Raw genomic sequence first — 19,617 nt, 5'->3', positions numbered from 1 at the left:
TCTATTTGTAAGAACCTTCATATTGTCTTCCACAGTGGCTGCACCACTTTGCACTCCCACCAACAGTGCATGAGGGTTCTTTTTTCTCCATATCCTCGCCAACACTTACTATTTCTTGAATTTTTGATTTTAGACATTCTGATAGGTGTTAGGTAATATCTCATTGTGGTTTTGATACACATTTACTTGACGATGAGTGAGTTTTCATGTGTCTCTTAGCCATTTATATATCTTTGGAGAAATGTCTGTTCATATCTTCTGCGCATTTTTATTTTTTAATTATTTTTAAAAAATATTTATTTATTTTTGAGAGAGTGAGAGAGAGCAAGCATTTGCGAGTGAGGGAAGGGCAGAAATAGAGGGGGACAGAGGATCCAAAGTGGGCTTCGTGCTGACAGCAGAACTCAGAAACCATGAGATCATAACCTGAGCTGAAGTCGAACGCTTAACCGACTGAGCCACCCAGGCATACCTCTTTTGTGCATTTTTAAATTGGATTGTTTGTGGTTTTTTTGATGTTGAGTTGTGTAAGTTCTTTATATTTTAGATACTAACCCTTTACTGGGTATGTCATGTGCAAGTATCTTCTCCCATTCAGTAGGTTGTCTTTTATTTTTGTCTGTTGTTTCCTTTTCTATGCAGAAGCTTTTTATTTTGATGTAGTCCCAGTAGTTTATTTTTCTTTTGTTTCCCTTGTCACAGGAGACATGTCTAGAAAGATGTTGTTATGGCTGATGTCAGAGAAATAACTGCCTGTGCCTCTTCTGGATGCTGAAACTCTTTAGTTATGAGGAAATTTGGCCTTTTTTATTTGTTTTTTTAAAGATTTTATTTTTAATCTCTGCACCCATCGTGGGGCTCAAATTCACAACCCCAAGATCAAGAGTCACGTGCTGCACTGACTGAGCTAGCCAGGTGCCCCTGTCTTTATTTATTATAGGTGATTTCTTCTCCATTTTCTATTTCCTTTCCTGGAACTCCTGTTACTTGGATGTTACCCCTTCTGAATTGATTATCATTTAGTTGTCCTATCTCTTTTCTCTCATATTGTATCTCCAGTGGAAGAAAATATTTTTGTTTCAGTAAAAAATTAAAAACTATGATGAACTATCTGGGCTGTTTCCCCTACTTAGTTTTCCAACATTCCTTTTATTGTGATTTCTGCTCTCATATTTTTAGCTTGCAAGATCACTTTGCTTACTGACTATCCGTTTTTCGTAATTTCGTCTTATTTCTTGGATGCAAGAGAAGTGAGTTTTGTTGCTTGTATTGCCTCTCTTTTGTCAAGGTTCCTTTTTTTTTTTTTTTTCCTGTTAGTTTGATTTGGGTTTCTGTTTTTTTATATTTAAGGGGAGGCACTTCCATGTTGATTGGAAATTCTGTGCCCATGGATAGAGGTAGTCCGCTTGCTAGGGTAATCAGGTGTGGCTGTGACATATTCATTGCACAGAATTCTGCTGTTTCCTGCCTGGGGCTATATATTCTTGGATGCTAGTGTTCTTGGAGCTGAAGAGTGTAAGAATGCTAGGAGGTCCCTCTATTGACTGTACTAACCTCTTCTTAGTATCCATGCTTTTATAATGGACTTTTACCTTCTCCCTCAGCTGTGCCTGGTGTCCCTGAGAGAGAACTTTTCAGAGAGTAAAGCGTACATCTCCTGCTGGGGTTGAGGATGACCTGGGTCAAGGAGGGGATTCAGGAGGGCTTTCCATTCCTTTTCAGTAATTTCACCAGTCCTTCTGTTTTAGCCCCACTGTCGCTGTTAGAGTATCTTGGGCTAATAAGTCGGAAATATTTCAGGGATGGGGTGGCAGTAATAGTCTTGTTTCTTATCTGTTGCTCCCTGCAGGTGTAGGTGTCAGTTTTCTCCAGGTTGCTAATTCTGTTACTATATGTTTTCTATACCTCTACCATTTTGTCAGCATATCTCATGTTATAAACATGTTAACTGCCCTGATAACCTGACCTTTAAGTCTTTGGTCTTTTAAGCTTTTTGAGCTTTCTACTTCACTCTTCATCAATTTCAGTTTTTCTTCAAAATGTCCCACTTGCCTTACCTACAAAAATGAATTTTACATCTCCCATCAAACGTTTATGCCTGACACCTCACTTATTTACTTCTAGACAATTAGTTCTAACCCACCCCCCTAGCAGAGTACCCAGCTCAGCCTAGACTCTGGACAGTTATTTAAATTTGACCTTCTAAACCACATGTGAACAAACATGTTTCTCCTAAAACATTGAGATACTGAGAGGCAGTTCAGAATAAGGCTTTTTTGTGTGCCCCTTAGTGCTATGGCTCAGTGACTCCAAGTTAGTAGGCAAATAAATAGGAACTAAAAAAGTAGGCAATAGAGAGAAGTGAGACTACCTGGCTTCCCACCCCCCAGCCCCCCACTTATTTGTGTGATCATTAGCTCAGTGTTTAACCCCTCGTGTGTCAGTTTCCATTGGTGACAGCAACAATAATGCCTACTTCAGACGACTGATAGGAAGATGCAGTGAGATAACCCCTGCAAAGTGCTTAGACTAGTACCTCACAGGTAATCCTCAAATGTCAGACGCTTTTAGTAAATATGTTAGGTCGCGCCTTTATTTGATTTGACCTGTGGTGATTTTGAAGTCCCAGCTGTAATAAGCTACTGTCTGTGTAACTGACTCAGCTTTTGAGTTCTTAATCAGATTGTTTTAAGCCGTCTCTTTAAGCTTCAGTCACATTTAAATTCAGCCAGAGACCCAGGTATAACAGTGCATAAAACGTAGTCTCACAAGCTTTGAGCTAAGTGGTGTATAGACACAAGTGAATAGGAAATTATAAATAGTATGATAAGAATATGGGGAAGTATAGGTGCCCTGGAAATATACAGAACTTTTTTATATGAATTTAGGAGTTAAGGACAGCTTCCTAGAAAAGTGGCATTTAGGCTTAGACCTTATGTGGGAGTTAATTTGAAAAAGGAAACGGGGGATGGCTCTAAGCAAAAGTAGTCTGTGTGAAGACCCAGAGGTGAAAGAGAACATGACTCTGAAAACAGTTGGAGGGGCAGCATTGGGGAGTTCACGTCAGGTAAGGGGAGTTCGGCATAGGACAAGCAAAGAGAGGCAAGTAGGAACCAGCTCATGAAGGTCCTTGAAAGCCTACTAATAAGTTTGAATGCTCTCCTTAAAGCAGCGGAGAGCAATGAAAAAAGGTTTTAAGTGGGGAAATGCTATCATCAGGTTTATATCCAAGAGCAGACACTTAGGCGGTAACCGTGGAGAAGGGCTTTGAGGGAGACAAAGATGGCAAGGAGACTAGTTCCTACACTGTGGAGTGTGGGGCGACCTGATCGGGTGGGGAAAGCATGGATATAGGCAGAACAAAGGAGGTAGTGAATCCACTGGATACGCTGCAGGGGAGCAGGGGGCAGGATAGCAAAGGAAAGACTGTCTGCCAGGAGGCAGCGGTGGGGGGCTCTAATTAGGGGGAGGGAGTGTGGGAGTATAGGAACATACGGAGTTTTCCTTTTTTGGTACCTGTGCCTGACCCTAGCCCATTGGTCGGCTGGGGTCTGTGGATATTTTGAGGTGGGTCTCTTCAGGAGCCTTTGCATGCAGCTGGGTGGTCACTGTGGCCGGCCCCTCTTACCTTACTCAGGTTTCCATTGCTCAAGCTTGTTGCCTAAAAGGGGCCCCTGTTTTCCCCCCTGACAGGTCGACAATCACAAATCTTTGGCATTTGGGCGGAGGGCTCATCTTCAGTATCTGCTTCATGCTAGACCTAGGGGAGGGGTGTCCCTACCTAAACCTGTCAGTCCGTCAGGGGTTCTGTGCAGTTATAGACCAGAGCATGGTATTATATTAACGTGCTGATCAGCGAGATTCCCTGGTGGCCAGGTCCATGGGATTTAGGGGGAGGGGACTCTCTGATGGTATGGGCTGGAATTCTTGTTGGACCATCATTAGTATGTGGAATTGTTGGGTCCAGCAAATAGAAATGATGACCTCATGTTAGAAAAGTGGTAATGTGAATGTAGACATTCTAAATATTTGATTATGGCCTTAAAACTAAAAAAAAAAAATTATGTCACACTATATACACTGAAATCACTATATTTTGTGCTCTGCTGGGTTTGGGTCACAGGCTGTGTTTGATGACCCCTGCCTTACACGCCTTGCTTCTACAGTCCTCAACACAGCAGCTAGAGTGATGTTGTTAAAACATATTTCAAATCTTGTTACTCCTTTGCTGCACGTCTCCCATTGGCTTCCTGCCTTACTTGGAGAGAAGGCCAGAGTTCACACCATGGCTGACAAGGCCCTTTATGATTTGTGCCTGATTGGTTAGAGCAGGCTAACTGATGGAATAGGCAAACCCAAATTGTCAGTGGCTTCATACAAGAGCAATGTATTTTGTATAAAAGTTCATTTGGCAGGGAGGTGATTTCACTGTCTCACAGTCATTCCAGGACACAATTGACAGACGTTCCTCTGTTTTCAGTGTACGTTCTCAGGGTCTCTCTGGGCCTTGACAGCATAAGGGTGCTTATGCCAGTGGTGGGCTATTCTAAGGCATGGGGATCAATACTTTATCATGCTGGGGAATCAGGCTTGGGGAACCGATTTAATGTGATTTTGTTTTAATGCTTGATCTGGGGTGCTGTAGCTGTTTAATAATTGATTCTGGTTGTAGAATTTTGACATACCATGCAGTAGATACTTGCCAGGTTAGGCCTGTTAGGTCTCTTTGAAAATTGGTGCATGCATGTTGGATGTTTTCAACCAGAGTTTTCCCATTTGTAAGCAACAGAAATGAAATTCAAACTGGCTTAATTTTTAAAAAGGGAATGGATTAGCTTGCATAATTAAAAGTCCAGTAGGGATAGGCATGCTTTATGCACAGCTGGATCTAAGTGTGGTTTCCCTGTTTCTCATTGAAAAGTTTTAGTTCTCACTTCAGTGGTTTTGGCTTTTTTACGTACTAGGTGAATTTTTCTGATATTACTGCTTTACTGAATGACACTTGAAGATCAAGGTTGCTGGACCAAAAATTTGACCACTTAGAGGCAATGAAATATAGTTAGGATTCTACTGATATAATTATGTTATTTTATTATATTTTTGCATGGGATGGCACCATGTGAACAATTGGCTGTGGTAGAGCTCTTAACGTACGTGCAGGTATACGCACAGACAAGTGTAGTAACGCTTTCCCCTGCTCTGCTTGTCTGCAGGCAGTGAAGTGAAATCTGCAAGAGTCCTGCTCGCTCAAGGCCTGCATACAGGAAAGAAGCAGGGGAAAAGCGTTACAATCAGCTTTTGTTCTACAGCATTTTAAAACCCACCAGGTATGTCAGATTTTTGGTCTGTCAGCCTTGACAATGCCCCTTGAAAACTGAGTACTCTTCGAAATGATAGGCCATGTCATTGAAATGTTTTTTAAATGTGGCTGTGATAAAAGCTCTTGTAAGATTTTTGTTCTTGGAAAGAAATATCAGAAACCTGTAGTGTTATTTGACACTAACTACTAAAATAGTTTTTTTACTACCACATTGTTAGCCAGTCTGAGAGTGGCAGATGTGATGAAGGATATATTAAAAATTCTTTATAGATTTTTACTTACAAGATTTAAAAAAAATTTAAAGTCAATCTTGTGGGATTGATTGAACTCAAAACATATTTTGCATTATCTAACCATACTCTGAAACATTTGTGACTTTAGACTACAAAAGCAAAAGAAAAAATTTTACATTCACTACTTGTAGTTGCCAAGTTACTCATTCAGTTATGTTGTTTTTTAGGTATATTGGAAAGTCTGATTCAGTTACGATCAGTGTATGGAATCACAAGAAGATCCATAAAAAACAAGGTGCTGGATTTCTTGGTTGTGTTCGACTTCTTTCCAATGCCATCAACCGCCTCAAAGACACTGGTTGTGAGTAGATACGAGTGTTTTTTAAAATATAAAAATATAGGGCACACACGTTAGGCTCTGTGCTGACAGCTCAGAGCCTGGAGCCTGCTTCAGATTCTGTGTCTCCCTCTCTCTCTGCCCCTCCCCTGCTCGTGCTCTGTCTCACTCAAAAATAAATAAACATTAAAAAAAATTTTTTTTTAAAATATAGGACACTTACATGGCTCAGGTCATGATCTCATTGTTCGTGAGTTCAATTTCCATATCAGGTAGCTTGAACCCCACTTGGTGTGAGCACGAGCCCTGCTTCAGGTAAAAAAACATGAGCCCTGCTTTCGGTGAGCCCCACCTCTGTCTCTCTCCCTCTCTCCCTCCCTCCCTCTCTCTGCCCCTTGTGAGATTCTCTCTCTCTGTCCCTTGCTCACTTGTGTCCCCCCTCAAAAAAAATATATGTATGTGTATGTTTGTTTTTGCAGGGGGTGGGCAGGGATCCAAAAATTTAACTTCCTATGTATGTTTGAAACATTGGTAAAAATTCTTGTTTAAATTTATTTTATGGACTTTATAAAAAGAATGAAACATTTAAAATAGTGAGACTTGAACTGAATCAGAGCTGATACTTAGTGTACAGTGAATTTATAAGTGTTAGGAAATGTTTGATATCCAAGAGTAAAAAGAAGGGTGTCAAAGTGTATATGCCTTTTTAAAATTTCTTAGCACCCTTCTCTGGTTTTGGTGGATTAATGAGATAAAATGAGTTTTATTTAGGTGACTGGAGTGTTTAAGGTGGCAGTTAAAGGAGAATTATTAGTGAATAAGAATGATATATAAAACTAAAATTAAAAGTTCTAGAAAGGTAAGATGTTGATTGTAAGACAGCTGTGTTAACTGCTTAATTATAGCTTAGTTTTACACTAGCCTGGGCATTTAGAAGATCAGACCAAGGTTAAGACATTAGAAATGATTTTTGTATTGGATTGGCAGTAACCAGGTGACAAAACATCTTTTTGGAAGGTCTTTCTTTTGGGACATAGCTGAAGATAACTTTTTTGACAAAATTTTTTTGTTGTTTTTACAGAATTCTTTTTCATATAATGTAAAAAATATTGCTAGTCATTCATTGTCATGGGATTTTAGTCCAGATACCTCTGCTAAACAGAAATTCACATGGAATCTAGCTAAAGAAATTAATAAAAAAAGAGTAAATTTTTCTTGGAGTATTAGATGCATTAAGAGACAATCCCTTTTACTGTAGTATGATGCCACAGTCCAGATATATGTGTTGATCTGTTAAGAAGAAAAAGGAAGAAAATTGTGCCAGAAGCTCTGGCTCTGGAGTCAGGGGAATTTAAAGGCACTTGAGAATTTCTTGTATTTCTGAGTTGACAAGGTGGCTGACCCAAAAGGAAATAGAGGACGCTGGGATGGGAAGAGGTCTAGTATATAAAAATGAACTGTTTTATTACCCAACCCAGCAGGCAAACTGAAGACTTACAGGCCACATGGATGACCTTATCTTTGGTTCAGTTTAGCCAGCATTTATCAAACCTTTAATGTGCCAGGTACTGTTCAAATCCATGGTGGATGTAAAGGTGAAAAGGGGCATGGATCCTGTCCTCTGAGAAACCAGGGCAAAGGCCTGCTGGCCTGTGCTGGCAGAGGGAGCAGGACACACTGGAAGGACTGAACAAGAGAAGAGGAATTGCCTTGCAGAAGTCTACTGTACAGTTGATTTGGTAGCGTCTGTTTATTTTGCAAGGGGAAAAAGTTTCTCTTTTTGGCTGGATAAATCTGGTGGGACACAGATTTTTTCTTTGTGCTGCCTGTGGATGTTTCATTGCATTTATTTCCTTGACCTTTTTGATATGCAATAATACTTAATTTATCAAATGTTTATTGAGCACACTGTACAGCGTTCTGCCAGTTAGGAGCAGAGAATTCAGAGACTAATGTATGGTCTCCTCCTTTTTATCAATTCATGACTTCTTTGAATAGATGGCATGCATATATATATATATATATATATATATATATATCTGTAAAAGAATTCAGTTTTAAGTGCTATAATCAAAGTAAAAAGCAGCGTGCTGTGGGTGACACTGTTCCTTCCTGTAACTGGCCAGGTCAGTGTTATGTCTGTTCTATTGATGAGGCATGAGAGAATAAATGAGTTGCTCCTAAATGAGTTAGTAGAACTGACTCAAACCCTTATCTTACAGTTTATACTTGGCTTCTTATTAGTATTTACTTTATGTGTATGGAGGTCATTTGAAATGGTTAGATAAAAAATAACAGTGATAATAACTCACATTTATTGAACACTTATATGCCAGGTACCTAAGAGTTTTACATAATTACCTGATTTGATCCTTCAAAAATATGAGGTGTAGGTACTACGTTAGAAAATCAAGACTCAGGGATAAATTGCTTAAGGACAACAGCTATTAAGTGACAAGCCAAGACTCAAGACAAGTGTCTGAAATCTTTGGAGAAAAAGTAATTGCATGTTGGCAATGTATATACACCAGTGACTTAGAGTTTTTGAAATCCAGACTTATCAAAACTGTTGTTAAGACATTTGTACCAATTATATATACAGTTAGAGATTTTAAATGTTTGTTTCATCTTTAAAATGTTATTATTTAAATTATAGGCCTGGTTGCCATTGGATTATGGAAATTTACCATCACTCTATAGATGTTAGAAGCTCTGATATCAGCTTATTTTTTAATTGCTTTTTTTGTTGATTTCAAATAGATCAGAGGTTGGATCTATGCAAACTTGGGCCAAATGACAATGATACAGTTAGAGGACAGATAGTAGGTAAGTGTGGAAATTTAAAGTTGTGTGAAATTTTGGCATCATTCAGACTGACCTAAACTCTGTGTATCTTTTAAATCCAAGTACACTAACTATAGCTTCATTGTATTGGCTTAAATTAAATGAGTCACATAAAATATTTCAAACAGTGGATCCAGGTTCCTGGGTACCTTAATTTAAAAAATTATTTAAGGGGCGCCTGGGTGGCACAGTCGGTTAAGTGTCCGACTTCAGCCAGGTCACGATCTCGCGGTCCATGAGTTTGAGCCCCGCGTCAGGCTCTGGGCTGATGGCTCAGAGCCTGGAGCCTGTTTCCAATTCTGTGTCTCCCTCTCTCTCTGCCCCTCCCCTGTTCATGCTCTGTCTCTCTCTGTCCCAAAAATAAATAAACGTTGAAAAAAAAAAATTAAAAAAAAATAAAATAAAAAATTATTTAAAAAAACCCCTTCAAACTATGAATAATATAAAAAAAAATAGAGGCTCCTAATGTAAAGAACTATTGATCCCTTAGGCATTCATTTAAAGTATGCGAATATATGGTAGCACACTAAGATAAACTTTTACAGGTGATCTGAAAGTTTTCTAAAAATAATCCTTAAACTGGTTTTTGATAAGAATATTCTATTGAACTTTGTTTAATGCTTTACAGTTTTATAATGTGCTAATTGGAAAAAAAAATGAAGGATAGTATAGCACTGATTGAAAAAGGGGAGAAGCTATTACTTTACTCATAAGGTCTGTCTTGAATTGATTCAGAGGAAGGGCTTAAAGGTAAAATTTTCTGAGACCTAAGAATTGATGGATTGAGCTTTGATCAAGATACATAGTGTGGTAGGGGTGCCTGAGTAGCTCAGTCAGTTAAGCGCCCAACTTTGGCTCAGGTCAGATCTCACGGCTCTTGGGTTCGAGCCCTGCCTCAGGCTCTCAGAGCTTGGAGCCTGCTTAGGATTCTGTCTCCCTCTCCCCCCCACCCCCACCCCTGCTTGTGTTCTTTCTCTTTCAAAAATAAACATTAAAAAAAAAAAAAGATACATCATGTGGTAGGACACTGAGATGGACTCCTTTGAGGCTTCTTAAAAACAATAAAATGCAAGTGGGATCCCACCACTTCACTACAGAGCAGAATTTAGGATAAGTTGATTGCATTATGAACCTGTCAGAGGTTTCAGTTACTGAAGTTACTTTTGAAGGGCTTCATTTTCCCAGGAAATGAATTGGGTTCATAGTTAGTGAATTGCCAGAGTAGCGACCTAACAAAGCCCTGTTGTAGTTACCACAGGGAAGTATCTACACTGCAGCCTTATTGAGAATTCCTGTCATTCTTAGATTGAGAAGGGAGTAAAAAAAACCTCAAAAATAAATGCTGGCATAACTGGCATAGCTGGCAAACTTTAAAGTAAGAACAATCACATTTAATTTGATTTCGCATGTCATATAATATTTGCCAACTAATGTCCAGTAGTAACAAAATAGTTTTACTAGGTGTAAATTGGCATTTATAAAAACAATCAGCTTTCCTTTGTCAGCAATTAGAAATATATCTATGGAGTATACTGTATAAAAAAGGAATGTTTTACTTTAAAATGTGTGCATGTGTAGTTAAATTTGAAGCTTTTGTATGAATTTAGTTTTCATAGTAGAGATGAGTTGGACTCACATTATGCTTCATGATCCTGCCATTTAAAAACAGAATGAGTTCCAGTTCTTGCTGAATTAGACCTTTGCAAATAATTATAGGGGTACCTGGGTGGCTCGTCTATTAAGTATCCAACTCTTGATTTTGGCTCAGGTCATGATCTCATGGTTTGTGAGTTTAAGCCCTGTGTTGGGCTCTGTGCTGACAGTACAGTCTGCTTGGGATTCTCTCTCTCCCTCTCTCTCAGCCCCTCCCCTGCTCATGCTCTCTCTCTCCCCCTCTCAAAATAAACATTAAAAAAATAATTATACATATTCATAACACTTTTTGAGAAATGAAGAAAAGTATGCTAGAATACTAATTTTAAAAAATATATATCCCTTTCTAGTAATTTTATATACTTTTATGTGTGTATATTTTTTATGGTTTTGGTTCAGTGAATGTAAAATTTTTGTTTTCCTTCACTTACTGTAACCATTATTAGTGTTCAAGGGGTGAATTATATCAATATATCAAAACTTGATTATTGGACGGTTAAGTCATTTTTTTGCTATTATAACATTGAAAGTTGTAAGCATTTTTGGACACTTAGCTTTATCCTTTTCTTGGAGTATTACCTTAGGAAAAGATATCCCAGAGGTGCCTGGGTGGCTCACTCTGTTGAGCGTCTGACTTTGGCTCAGGTCATGATCTCACAGCCAGTGAGTTCGGGTCCCGCATCGGGCTCTGTGCTGACAGCTGAGAGCCTGGAGCCTGCTTTGGAGTCTGTGTTTCCCTCTCTGCCCCTCTCCTGTTCATTATCTGTGTTTCAAAAAATAAAATGTTAAAAAAAAATCTACCAAATTGAGATGACTGATTCAAGTTTATAAATCTTTTCCCTGTTACGTTTAAAACTGTTACTCCGTTCTTCCCATGTCTTGTGAAGTTTTTCTTTTTTTGTTATAATATAAAAATAGAGAAGATAAGGAACACCCATAATATGCCATCATTGTTATTAGCTTGATGTATATACCTTTTCTGTTTTTTTTAAATGAGATTATACTGTGCAGAATTTTAAATAACCTGTTTTAATCTGTCCTAAACATCTTTCGTTGTTGCTGTTGTTGTTCATAGATTTATTTCTAAAGCATTTTTGAAAGAGTGTTTTTTTTTTAATGTTTTTAAAATTTATATATTTTTTTATTTTGAGAGAGAGTGCAAGCTGGAGGGTGGGGGGCAGAGAGAAGAGAGAGAATCCCAAGCAGGCTCTGCACTGTCAGCTTAGAGCCTGATGCGGGGCTTGATTCCATGAACAATGAGATCATGACCTGAGCAAAAATCAAGAGCCAGACACTTAACTGACTGAGCCACCTAGGTCCCCCATTTCTATAGCATTTTTAATGTTGTATAGTAGTCCATGGTGGGCAAATAATTAATGTAGCCAGTCGATTATTGCTGTTTATTTAGATTGTTTCTGATGTTTTAGTGCTAATGAACAGCGCTCTTATAAACATAGTACTTCTATGACTCCTTATATCGCTAGAATTAGACCATTTAAAAACACAAACCTAGAAATTGCTTAGGTGTCTTGTAATATAGCATTCTGGAGCTGAAGCTCATGAAATCCTTAATTTTGAGCCTTAATATTATTCTAAACAATGCTAATGAGAAAATACATCGTTTTTACAGTGATTATATATTGGTAAGCATTTCAGTTAGCTTTTCTGTATAAAAACTGGTTAATGTTTTCTAGTACAACTTTCATATAACATTTTGCTTATATTCACTGAAGAGAGGTGTATTACCATGTTGTCACCTATAAACGATACTCATATAAAGGAGTGATGTGTTGAACTTTCTGATTTTTCAAAAGTTTTACAGAACTGGATGATTTTAGAATTTTGAGATCCTTCCTAGAATGAAGGGTCTTAAAATATCATACTTTATGTAGTAACTGTTTAGGAAGTTAGGTTATAGTTGGGGTACCGGGTGGCTCAGTCAGTTAAGCATCTGACTTCGGCTCAGGTCATGATCTCACAGTTCATGAGTTCGAGCCCCACATTGGGCTCTGCGCTGATGGTGCAGAGCCTGCTTGGGATTCCCTCTCCTCGCCCTTCCCCCCTCCCCTCTTTCTCTCTCTCTCTCTCTCTCTCTGCCCCTCCCACCCCCTTGTATGAGTGCTCTTTCTTTTTCTCTCTCTCAAAAGAAATAGACGTTAAAAAAAAAAGTTTGGTTATAGTCAAATTTGCCTGTTCCTTTCTATCTTTGAGGAGAATTACGAAAAATAGAATTAAAGAATATTAAAGCAGCAAGGAAGGACTTCAGGCTTATCAGTTAGCCTAGCTTCCTCATTATTTAGATTGGGATTATGTAAACTTTTAGGATTTTAAGTGTTTTGTTCAAGGTCACAGTGCTAAACTAGGTATTAGAGCCTGGTCTAGAGTTTACGTCTCTTGCTTCCAAATTTATAGTGGTAGTTTTACACCACACTAGATACTGATGTAGGGTTTTGACTGATGGAATCTAAGTGTTGCCCTGTTGCCAGAATCTGGTGTGTTTTGTTAAGTATTTTAAAGATGGGTCAAGAATTAAACCCAAATTGATACGAACTTTTCCAGTTCTTCTGTATGTGAATATACCTTTAATGCCTCTCTTAAGTATAGTAGGAGGCTTGCATTGCCCCATTACAATGGGCCGAAAGGATTTAGACTCCCCTCCATGAACATGATAAAGCATAGAAAATCATAAAATTCTAATATCACTCCTAAAGGGAAATATCTCATGGAAAAAGAAAATATAGAATTTATTAGAAGCTAAAGAATCCATTCTAAAGTATTAAGATAAGCCAGATGTCTTTAAAGATACATATTTTAAATTGTAGAAAATCTTTCTAGTAATTATTCTTAGTAATTTTTTTGTTGTGTTATAGTAAGCCTTCAGTCCAGAGACCGGATAGGCACAGGAGGACAAGTTGTGGACTGCAGTCGTTTATTTGATAATGATTTACCAGATGGGTAAGCTGAAATCATTAGAGAAATGTGTTGATAATGTCCTTCAAATAATGACAAATAAGTTGACATTTATTGTATACTTTAGAAATTTGCTGATCAGTTCCAGAATCTAGATTTTCCTTGTACTTGGAAAATTAGCAAGGAACCTTGTCAAGTCAAATTTATAAAATAAACCATGAATTAAATGTGTTACATTTATTTGTTAAGAGTTTTGACTAGGAGACCATCAAATTTCTTGCAGATATCTCTGTCTTGTAAATACTATGTATTTAAAAGAACAACTTTTTTGCATGATTAAATTATTCAAAACAGGGCATATAAATGCTGAATCTGAGACATAACTCCATTTAGAGGGATGGAATAGAGATTTGTGGAGTAAAAATGACAAAAACATGGGAACATTTGTTGAGTATGTGTGTGTCAGATACTGTTGTCAGCATTTTATGTCATACATTAGATGGTTTAACTCACATGCATGTGATTCTGGAATTAGACCATCCGGATTCCAGTCCTTCCTCTTCTGTTTACAAGCTTTATGGATTTAATCAGTTCATTTAACTTCTGTGAGCATTGGTTTATATTTACTTCTAGAAGAGGATGGTGATAATAGTGTATATGCCATAAATTGTGAGGATTAAATGAGATCATTCGTGTAAAGCACTTAGCACAATGTTTGCATATAGTAAGTGCTTAATATATAGTAATATATTTTATGTTATAAATATATATAATATTAAGATAATATATATAAATGATCAGCTACTGTTATTACTCCTGCCACTACTGTTGTTACCCTCATTCATTCCACAGATTAAAAACACTGGGTCAGAGAAGTTAAGTAAACTTGCCTTAAAGGCCACATAGTGGATGGTACACTGGCACACAGATTTAATTAAGCCTTGATTCCACATCTCATGCTTTTGATCACTGCTTTCTCTGTTTGATACTAGTGCTGACACTTTCTGACTTCATATTTAACTTGAATCAGGTGTAGTTTACGTACAATGAGTTATTTCAAGTATATAATTGGTTGAGTTTTGACTTCAATTATTTTTGATATGGAATTTTACATGCAAGTCAGGGTATTTGCTCACTTTGTTTAAATTCTTAAAAATTGCCATAATTTAATTCTATTTATACCTCACTTTAGCTCCTTGATCTAAATGTTAACTTTTGTGGATGGGATGTAGATTTTGGTAATTTTGAAGGGCAAGTTTGGGACGAAATAACTAAACAGTGTTAAGAGATTACAACAATGCAAGGCTTATTTTTCTAAGCTTTTGGTTCTTTATCGTACTTTTTTTCCCATTTGTTTTTATGATGTATCCTTTAAAAACTTGGTGTACACTTTATAATACAGTCGGTACTGTATTCTGATTGTAATCACAGGAAAAGACCTCTTAGCATTTCTTTATTTCCTGGTTTTTATGGCCTCTAAACCTCTGCTTGGGTTTTGGTGGAAGTATTAATATTATTACATTTCTGTGGTCATTTGCCCTTTTTTTTTATTATTGTTACATGCATTAAAAAGTTATTGAGGAGGAAGTACCAATCTTTTTAAAAAATTAATTTGGGTAGGCTAAATGTTTTAAAAAGCTTTTATATGCTTTAATGTTAGATTTAATTTTAAAAATTAGATGTGATTTTTATTTTTAGTATGGCATTTTTTTTTTTTTTTGCCACTAAATTCTGAAGACATGGTGTAATTTAGTTGAGCCTTAATGACATTATTGAAAAATTCTGAGTTTGGCTGATGGAGAATGTTAGGCACACCTCAGTGTAAATATTGTAGAAGTTTCAGAATTCCAGAAGATACCGTGTACATTTTAAAAATAAGTTGAAAAACATTCCTGTATTCTGTGTAATGATTTTCAGTTTGTCATTCCTGATTTATAACAGCAGATGTCTTCCTGGCTCAGTTATTGCCTTAAAAACATTCTGTATCCACCTTCTTATTAATGCCTTATCTCTCAATTTTTATTTAAGCTGGGAAGAAAGGCGAACTGCCTCTGGAAGAATCCAGTATCTAAACCACATAACAAGAACTACACAGTGGGAACGCCCAACACGGTAAGAACATACAAATATCTTTCCCTGGTTGTGCTGTTTGCCTTCCTGAAGTTGTCACTTTCTGGTTATCTGTCAGTCTTACCAGATTTCCTTTCTTGGTTTATACTGCTCAAGATCAGTAGATCTTACAGCGAGTGCCATTATTATTATTTTTTTAATTTTTTAACGTTTATTTATTTATTTATTTATTGTTTTAATTTTTTTTTTTTCAACGTTTATTTATTTTTGGGACAGAGAGAGACAGAGCATGAACAGGGGAGGGGCAGAGAGAGAGGGAGACACAGAATCGGAAACAGGCTCCAGGCTCCGAGCCATCAGCCCAGAGCCTGACGCGGGGCTCGAACTCACGGACCGCGAGATCATGACCTGGCTGAAGTCGGACGCCTAACCGACTGCGCCACCCAGGTGCCCCAACGTTTATTTATTTTTGAGAGAGAGACAAAGTGTGAGCAGCGGAGGGGCAGAGAGAGAGGGAGACGCAGAATCTGAAGCACGCTCCAGGCTCTGAGCTGTCAGCACAGAGCCTGACGTGGGGCTTGAACCCACAAACTGTGAGATCATGACCTGAGCTGAAGTCAGACACTTCACCGACTGAGCCACCTGGGCACCCCTAGCAAGTGCCATTATTATTTTCAAAAAGTAATTTTCGATGAAGATTGTTTAGCAAGTCATCCTGTTATTGCAGCTCTAGGGCCTGTGAAGGTAATTAGTAAGTATTGATTAAATAAGTTAACTGAATAAATTGAGAAGCCATCTCATTTCTGGGACTGTTAAAATTTTTTTTGAGTCTGTTATTGAATGGCTATAAGAGAATATATATACCGGATCTTCATTTGTTCGGTCATGTAGGGGTACGATTATATCATTATATTACATCTAGTAAGGTCTGTGATCAAGATAAGAATGCAGATGCTCTGAGACCATATGGAGGGCCCCTTAACTTAGAGCGGGGAGCAAGGGGATGGTAGAAATTGCAAAGGAAAACTCTGAAGGAGGGGAATTTCTGAACTAAATCCTGAAGAATGTTCGAATTTTACCAGGTGAGGGGAAGGCGGTGAAGAGTGTTCAGAATGGTGGTAACCGTGATCATTCAGTTCACCAAATGGTTCTATGCCAGGCACTGTGCTCATCATTTGCTCTGTTAACAGGGAACGAGGTCGAACAGCCTTCATGGAGCTTAATGTGTAGAGACATGAGGAAGTAAGAGAATTTTTGGAAATTCCAAGAAAGTACTTTTTAAAGTAACTGATAATGAATAGGATAAGTGGCTGAATTTCCTTTTTTGCTTTAAAAGTCAGAACAGAGTTTATTTGCCACTTCTAGTGAGTGTTTGTTTAGCCCTCCACCCCCTTTTCCTAAGCAGGTCTGGCACCAGACATAGATCATCAAATGGTTCTCTAAGTTATACCCACTTTTATTTATTGGGGATTAATTGCCGAACTCATTAAATCACAGTTTTCCCTATTATATTATGATTCTCAGGTAAAAGCTTAGCTCACGTTGGCATTTTAAAAGATACTTGAGAGTTGTATTTCTAGTATTAAACTGCCAAGGATTTTACTGAAGTCCAAGAACCTTTTTATTGTATCTGAGTGTAAATGAATGTGTACCTGTGTCAGTGCTTTAGTGAAGTCCATTTCCTTCTAACTCCTTTAACTGATGAAATTCACTTTAATTTCCACCAGTATAAAGTTGATTGTGGTTGTAAATGTTAGTTTAAAAATTAACTCTTGGGGCACCTGGCTGGCTTAGTTGGTTAAGTGTCTGCCTTTGGCTCAGGTCATGATCTCACGGTTTGTGGGTTCGAGCCCTGTGTCAGGGTCTGTGCAGACAGCTCAGAGCCTAGAGCCTGTTTCAGGTTCTGTGTCTCCCTCCCTCTCTGCCCCTCCCCTGCTCATGCTCTCTATCAAAAATAAATAAACATTAAAAAAAATTAACTCTTGATTATCCTCTTACATTTTGGATTACCTACCAGTATACTGGAAGTTCTTTGAAGAGTCACATCATCATCTTTATTCATTGTGTGTGTGTGTGTGTGTGTGTGTGTGTGTGTGTGTGTGTGTGTATGCCAAGCACTGTTCCGGGTACAGAGGATATATATAGTGGGAAATGAACCAGGCAGACTTTCTTCTCTCAGTAAATATTCTAGTAAGGGAAAACAAGGGTACAGATTAAAAAAAAAAAGTGTCAAATAATTGCTATGCTGAGAAACTAGGGTGATGTACTTACCAAATGCCTGGGTGACTACTTTAGGATTGAAGGTCAGGAAAGACCTCTCAGACATTTAACCTTAAGCTATGATTTGAATGACAAGGAGGAGCCTGTCTGGCCTAGGGAGAATAAGAGAAAAAAGTTTTTGAGGTGGGAGGAAGAGCTCCTTTCCAGTACTAAAGGTAAACTGATCTTGGCAAGTTCAGGGAACAGGAAGAATGTCCAGAAGTGGAGTGAGAGAAAGGTGGGAAGTCAGATCTGAGAGGCAGGCCGAGGCTAAGTCAAGTAATGCTTTGTAAACTAGTACTCACATCTGTAAATATACGTGGATTTTGTATACAGTGTAATTAAAATCAGTATAAAATTATTTCAATAAATAACTGACCGTCTGCTTTATCATATGAGTTTGTACTTAGAGGTGTCAGGTTTACTTTGATTCAGAGTTCTTGAAATCATTCTATTTGCATTGATCACTCCATTTCCTTGTGATTGTCCCTGCAGTACGTACGTCGTCTAGAGAACTCTACTTTCGATATCGCACTTGAGTAACTTTTTTTTCCCCTGTTACTTTTCAATAGACCAGCATCTGAATATTCTAGTCCCGGCAGACCTCTTAGCTGCTTTGTTGATGAGAACACTCCAATTAGTGGAACAAATGGTGCAACGTGTGGACAGTCTTCGGATCCCAGACTGGCCGAGAGGAGAGTCCGGTCACAACGACATAGAAATTACATGAGCAGGACACATTTACATACTCCTCCAGACCTACCAGAAGGCTATGGTATGACTAGCAGAGGAAAAAATAAAGTGTGATTTACTGATTTCAGCTTGCTAAGAAAGCCAGAAAATCAGCCGTAAAGAAGTTATTAATCTGGGTTTAGGGATTCAGCATGAAAATAAATGTGTAAAACCTCCCAATCTGAAAAGTCTTTGAAGTGGTAGCGGTCGGCCTGCCCAGCGGTTTGACTTGGGCTAGTCATTTAACCTCAACCCTTTGGCACTTATTTTATAAAGACACGAGGTGAGTGACACCTCTCCTGGTCACAAAGCTATTGCTTAGAGTACACGGAACAATGTGAGATTACTTTGCCAATAGGCACGATGTAAAGGTAAAATGGTAGAGTTATCGATGATGATAATCTGAAGGCAGACCCACAGTGTAATTTTCTAGACCTGCATATTTAGAAGTGACTTCAAAAGCATATTTCTGACAGTATCTGTATATTTGTGTTGTCTATAATTTTGGATCATCTGAATGATTTGGTTTCGTGTTGTAAACGACTTAGTCACTTCTATGTTTGTATAAAATTATAATAATCTTCCATAATTTCCTAAATTGTAGAATTTCACATGGAAGATGACTTGAATCTTCTAGTTGAATACAGAACTTTCTAAATTAGTCACAACTTGTGAATGCTCTTGTAGATACTATGAACTTGTCTTTTCCTTTCTTGCTCAAAGTTAACCAAAGGAATTACATCCTCGCCCTCTCAACTGCCTGCAGATAAACCATTCTGGGCTGATGGTGACACCTAATGACCAACATTGGGAATCGCCTGATCTAACTTGTATTTTCTTTTTCCTCGACAGTATGTTGTAAACTGTTCTGCAAATGCAGAATTCTAGCTTTATTTTTTAAATATATTTTAACTCTTTAGTTAAAAAAAAACCCAATTTGTCCATTAATTGTGCTGTGCTGCACAATTTAATGACCCAGGTAGCACAGTGATGAGTTATCTTCCACAGAATGGGGAAATTGATAGTCCCAACCATGTAGGTTCGTTGCAAGAGAGGAGGGGTGATTTCATGTGAAGTGCCTGACACAAGGTCCAGCATAGGAAGCACTTAGTAAACTCTGGCTGTTATTAATGTTCAGACCCTAGAATAAAGTATCTTCTGTCATTTCTCTGTAATTGAGATTATAAGGCAAGCTGTTTGGAGTGGGGTGGTTATATTTTTATTTTACTTGTGTGATTTGAATTAAAAACAAATTTTGT

The 19,617-nt window shown here is 37.9% G+C and overlaps 1 protein-coding gene across 1 annotated transcript in view; it reads left to right on the top strand.

Moving 5' to 3' along the window:
* The window catches only part of SMURF2 (SMAD specific E3 ubiquitin protein ligase 2), a 120,915-nt gene that overhangs the window by 71,456 nt on the left and 29,842 nt on the right, over nucleotides 1–19,617 (top strand). The window contains exons 4-8 of the mRNA XM_047833031.1: nucleotides 5,781–5,914; nucleotides 8,651–8,716; nucleotides 13,258–13,342; nucleotides 15,326–15,409; nucleotides 18,199–18,401. Of these exons, the coding sequence (XP_047688987.1) occupies nucleotides 5,781–5,914; nucleotides 8,651–8,716; nucleotides 13,258–13,342; nucleotides 15,326–15,409; nucleotides 18,199–18,401 (572 nt within the window). The remainder of the gene's footprint in view (nucleotides 1–5,780; nucleotides 5,915–8,650; nucleotides 8,717–13,257; nucleotides 13,343–15,325; nucleotides 15,410–18,198; nucleotides 18,402–19,617) is intronic.

The sequence above is a fragment of the Prionailurus viverrinus genome, chromosome E1 (genome assembly GCF_022837055.1).
Source record: "Prionailurus viverrinus isolate Anna chromosome E1, UM_Priviv_1.0, whole genome shotgun sequence".
In the NCBI taxonomy this organism is placed as follows: domain Eukaryota; kingdom Metazoa; phylum Chordata; class Mammalia; order Carnivora; family Felidae; genus Prionailurus; species Prionailurus viverrinus.
This window is presented reverse-complemented; position numbering and strand designations above follow the sequence as displayed.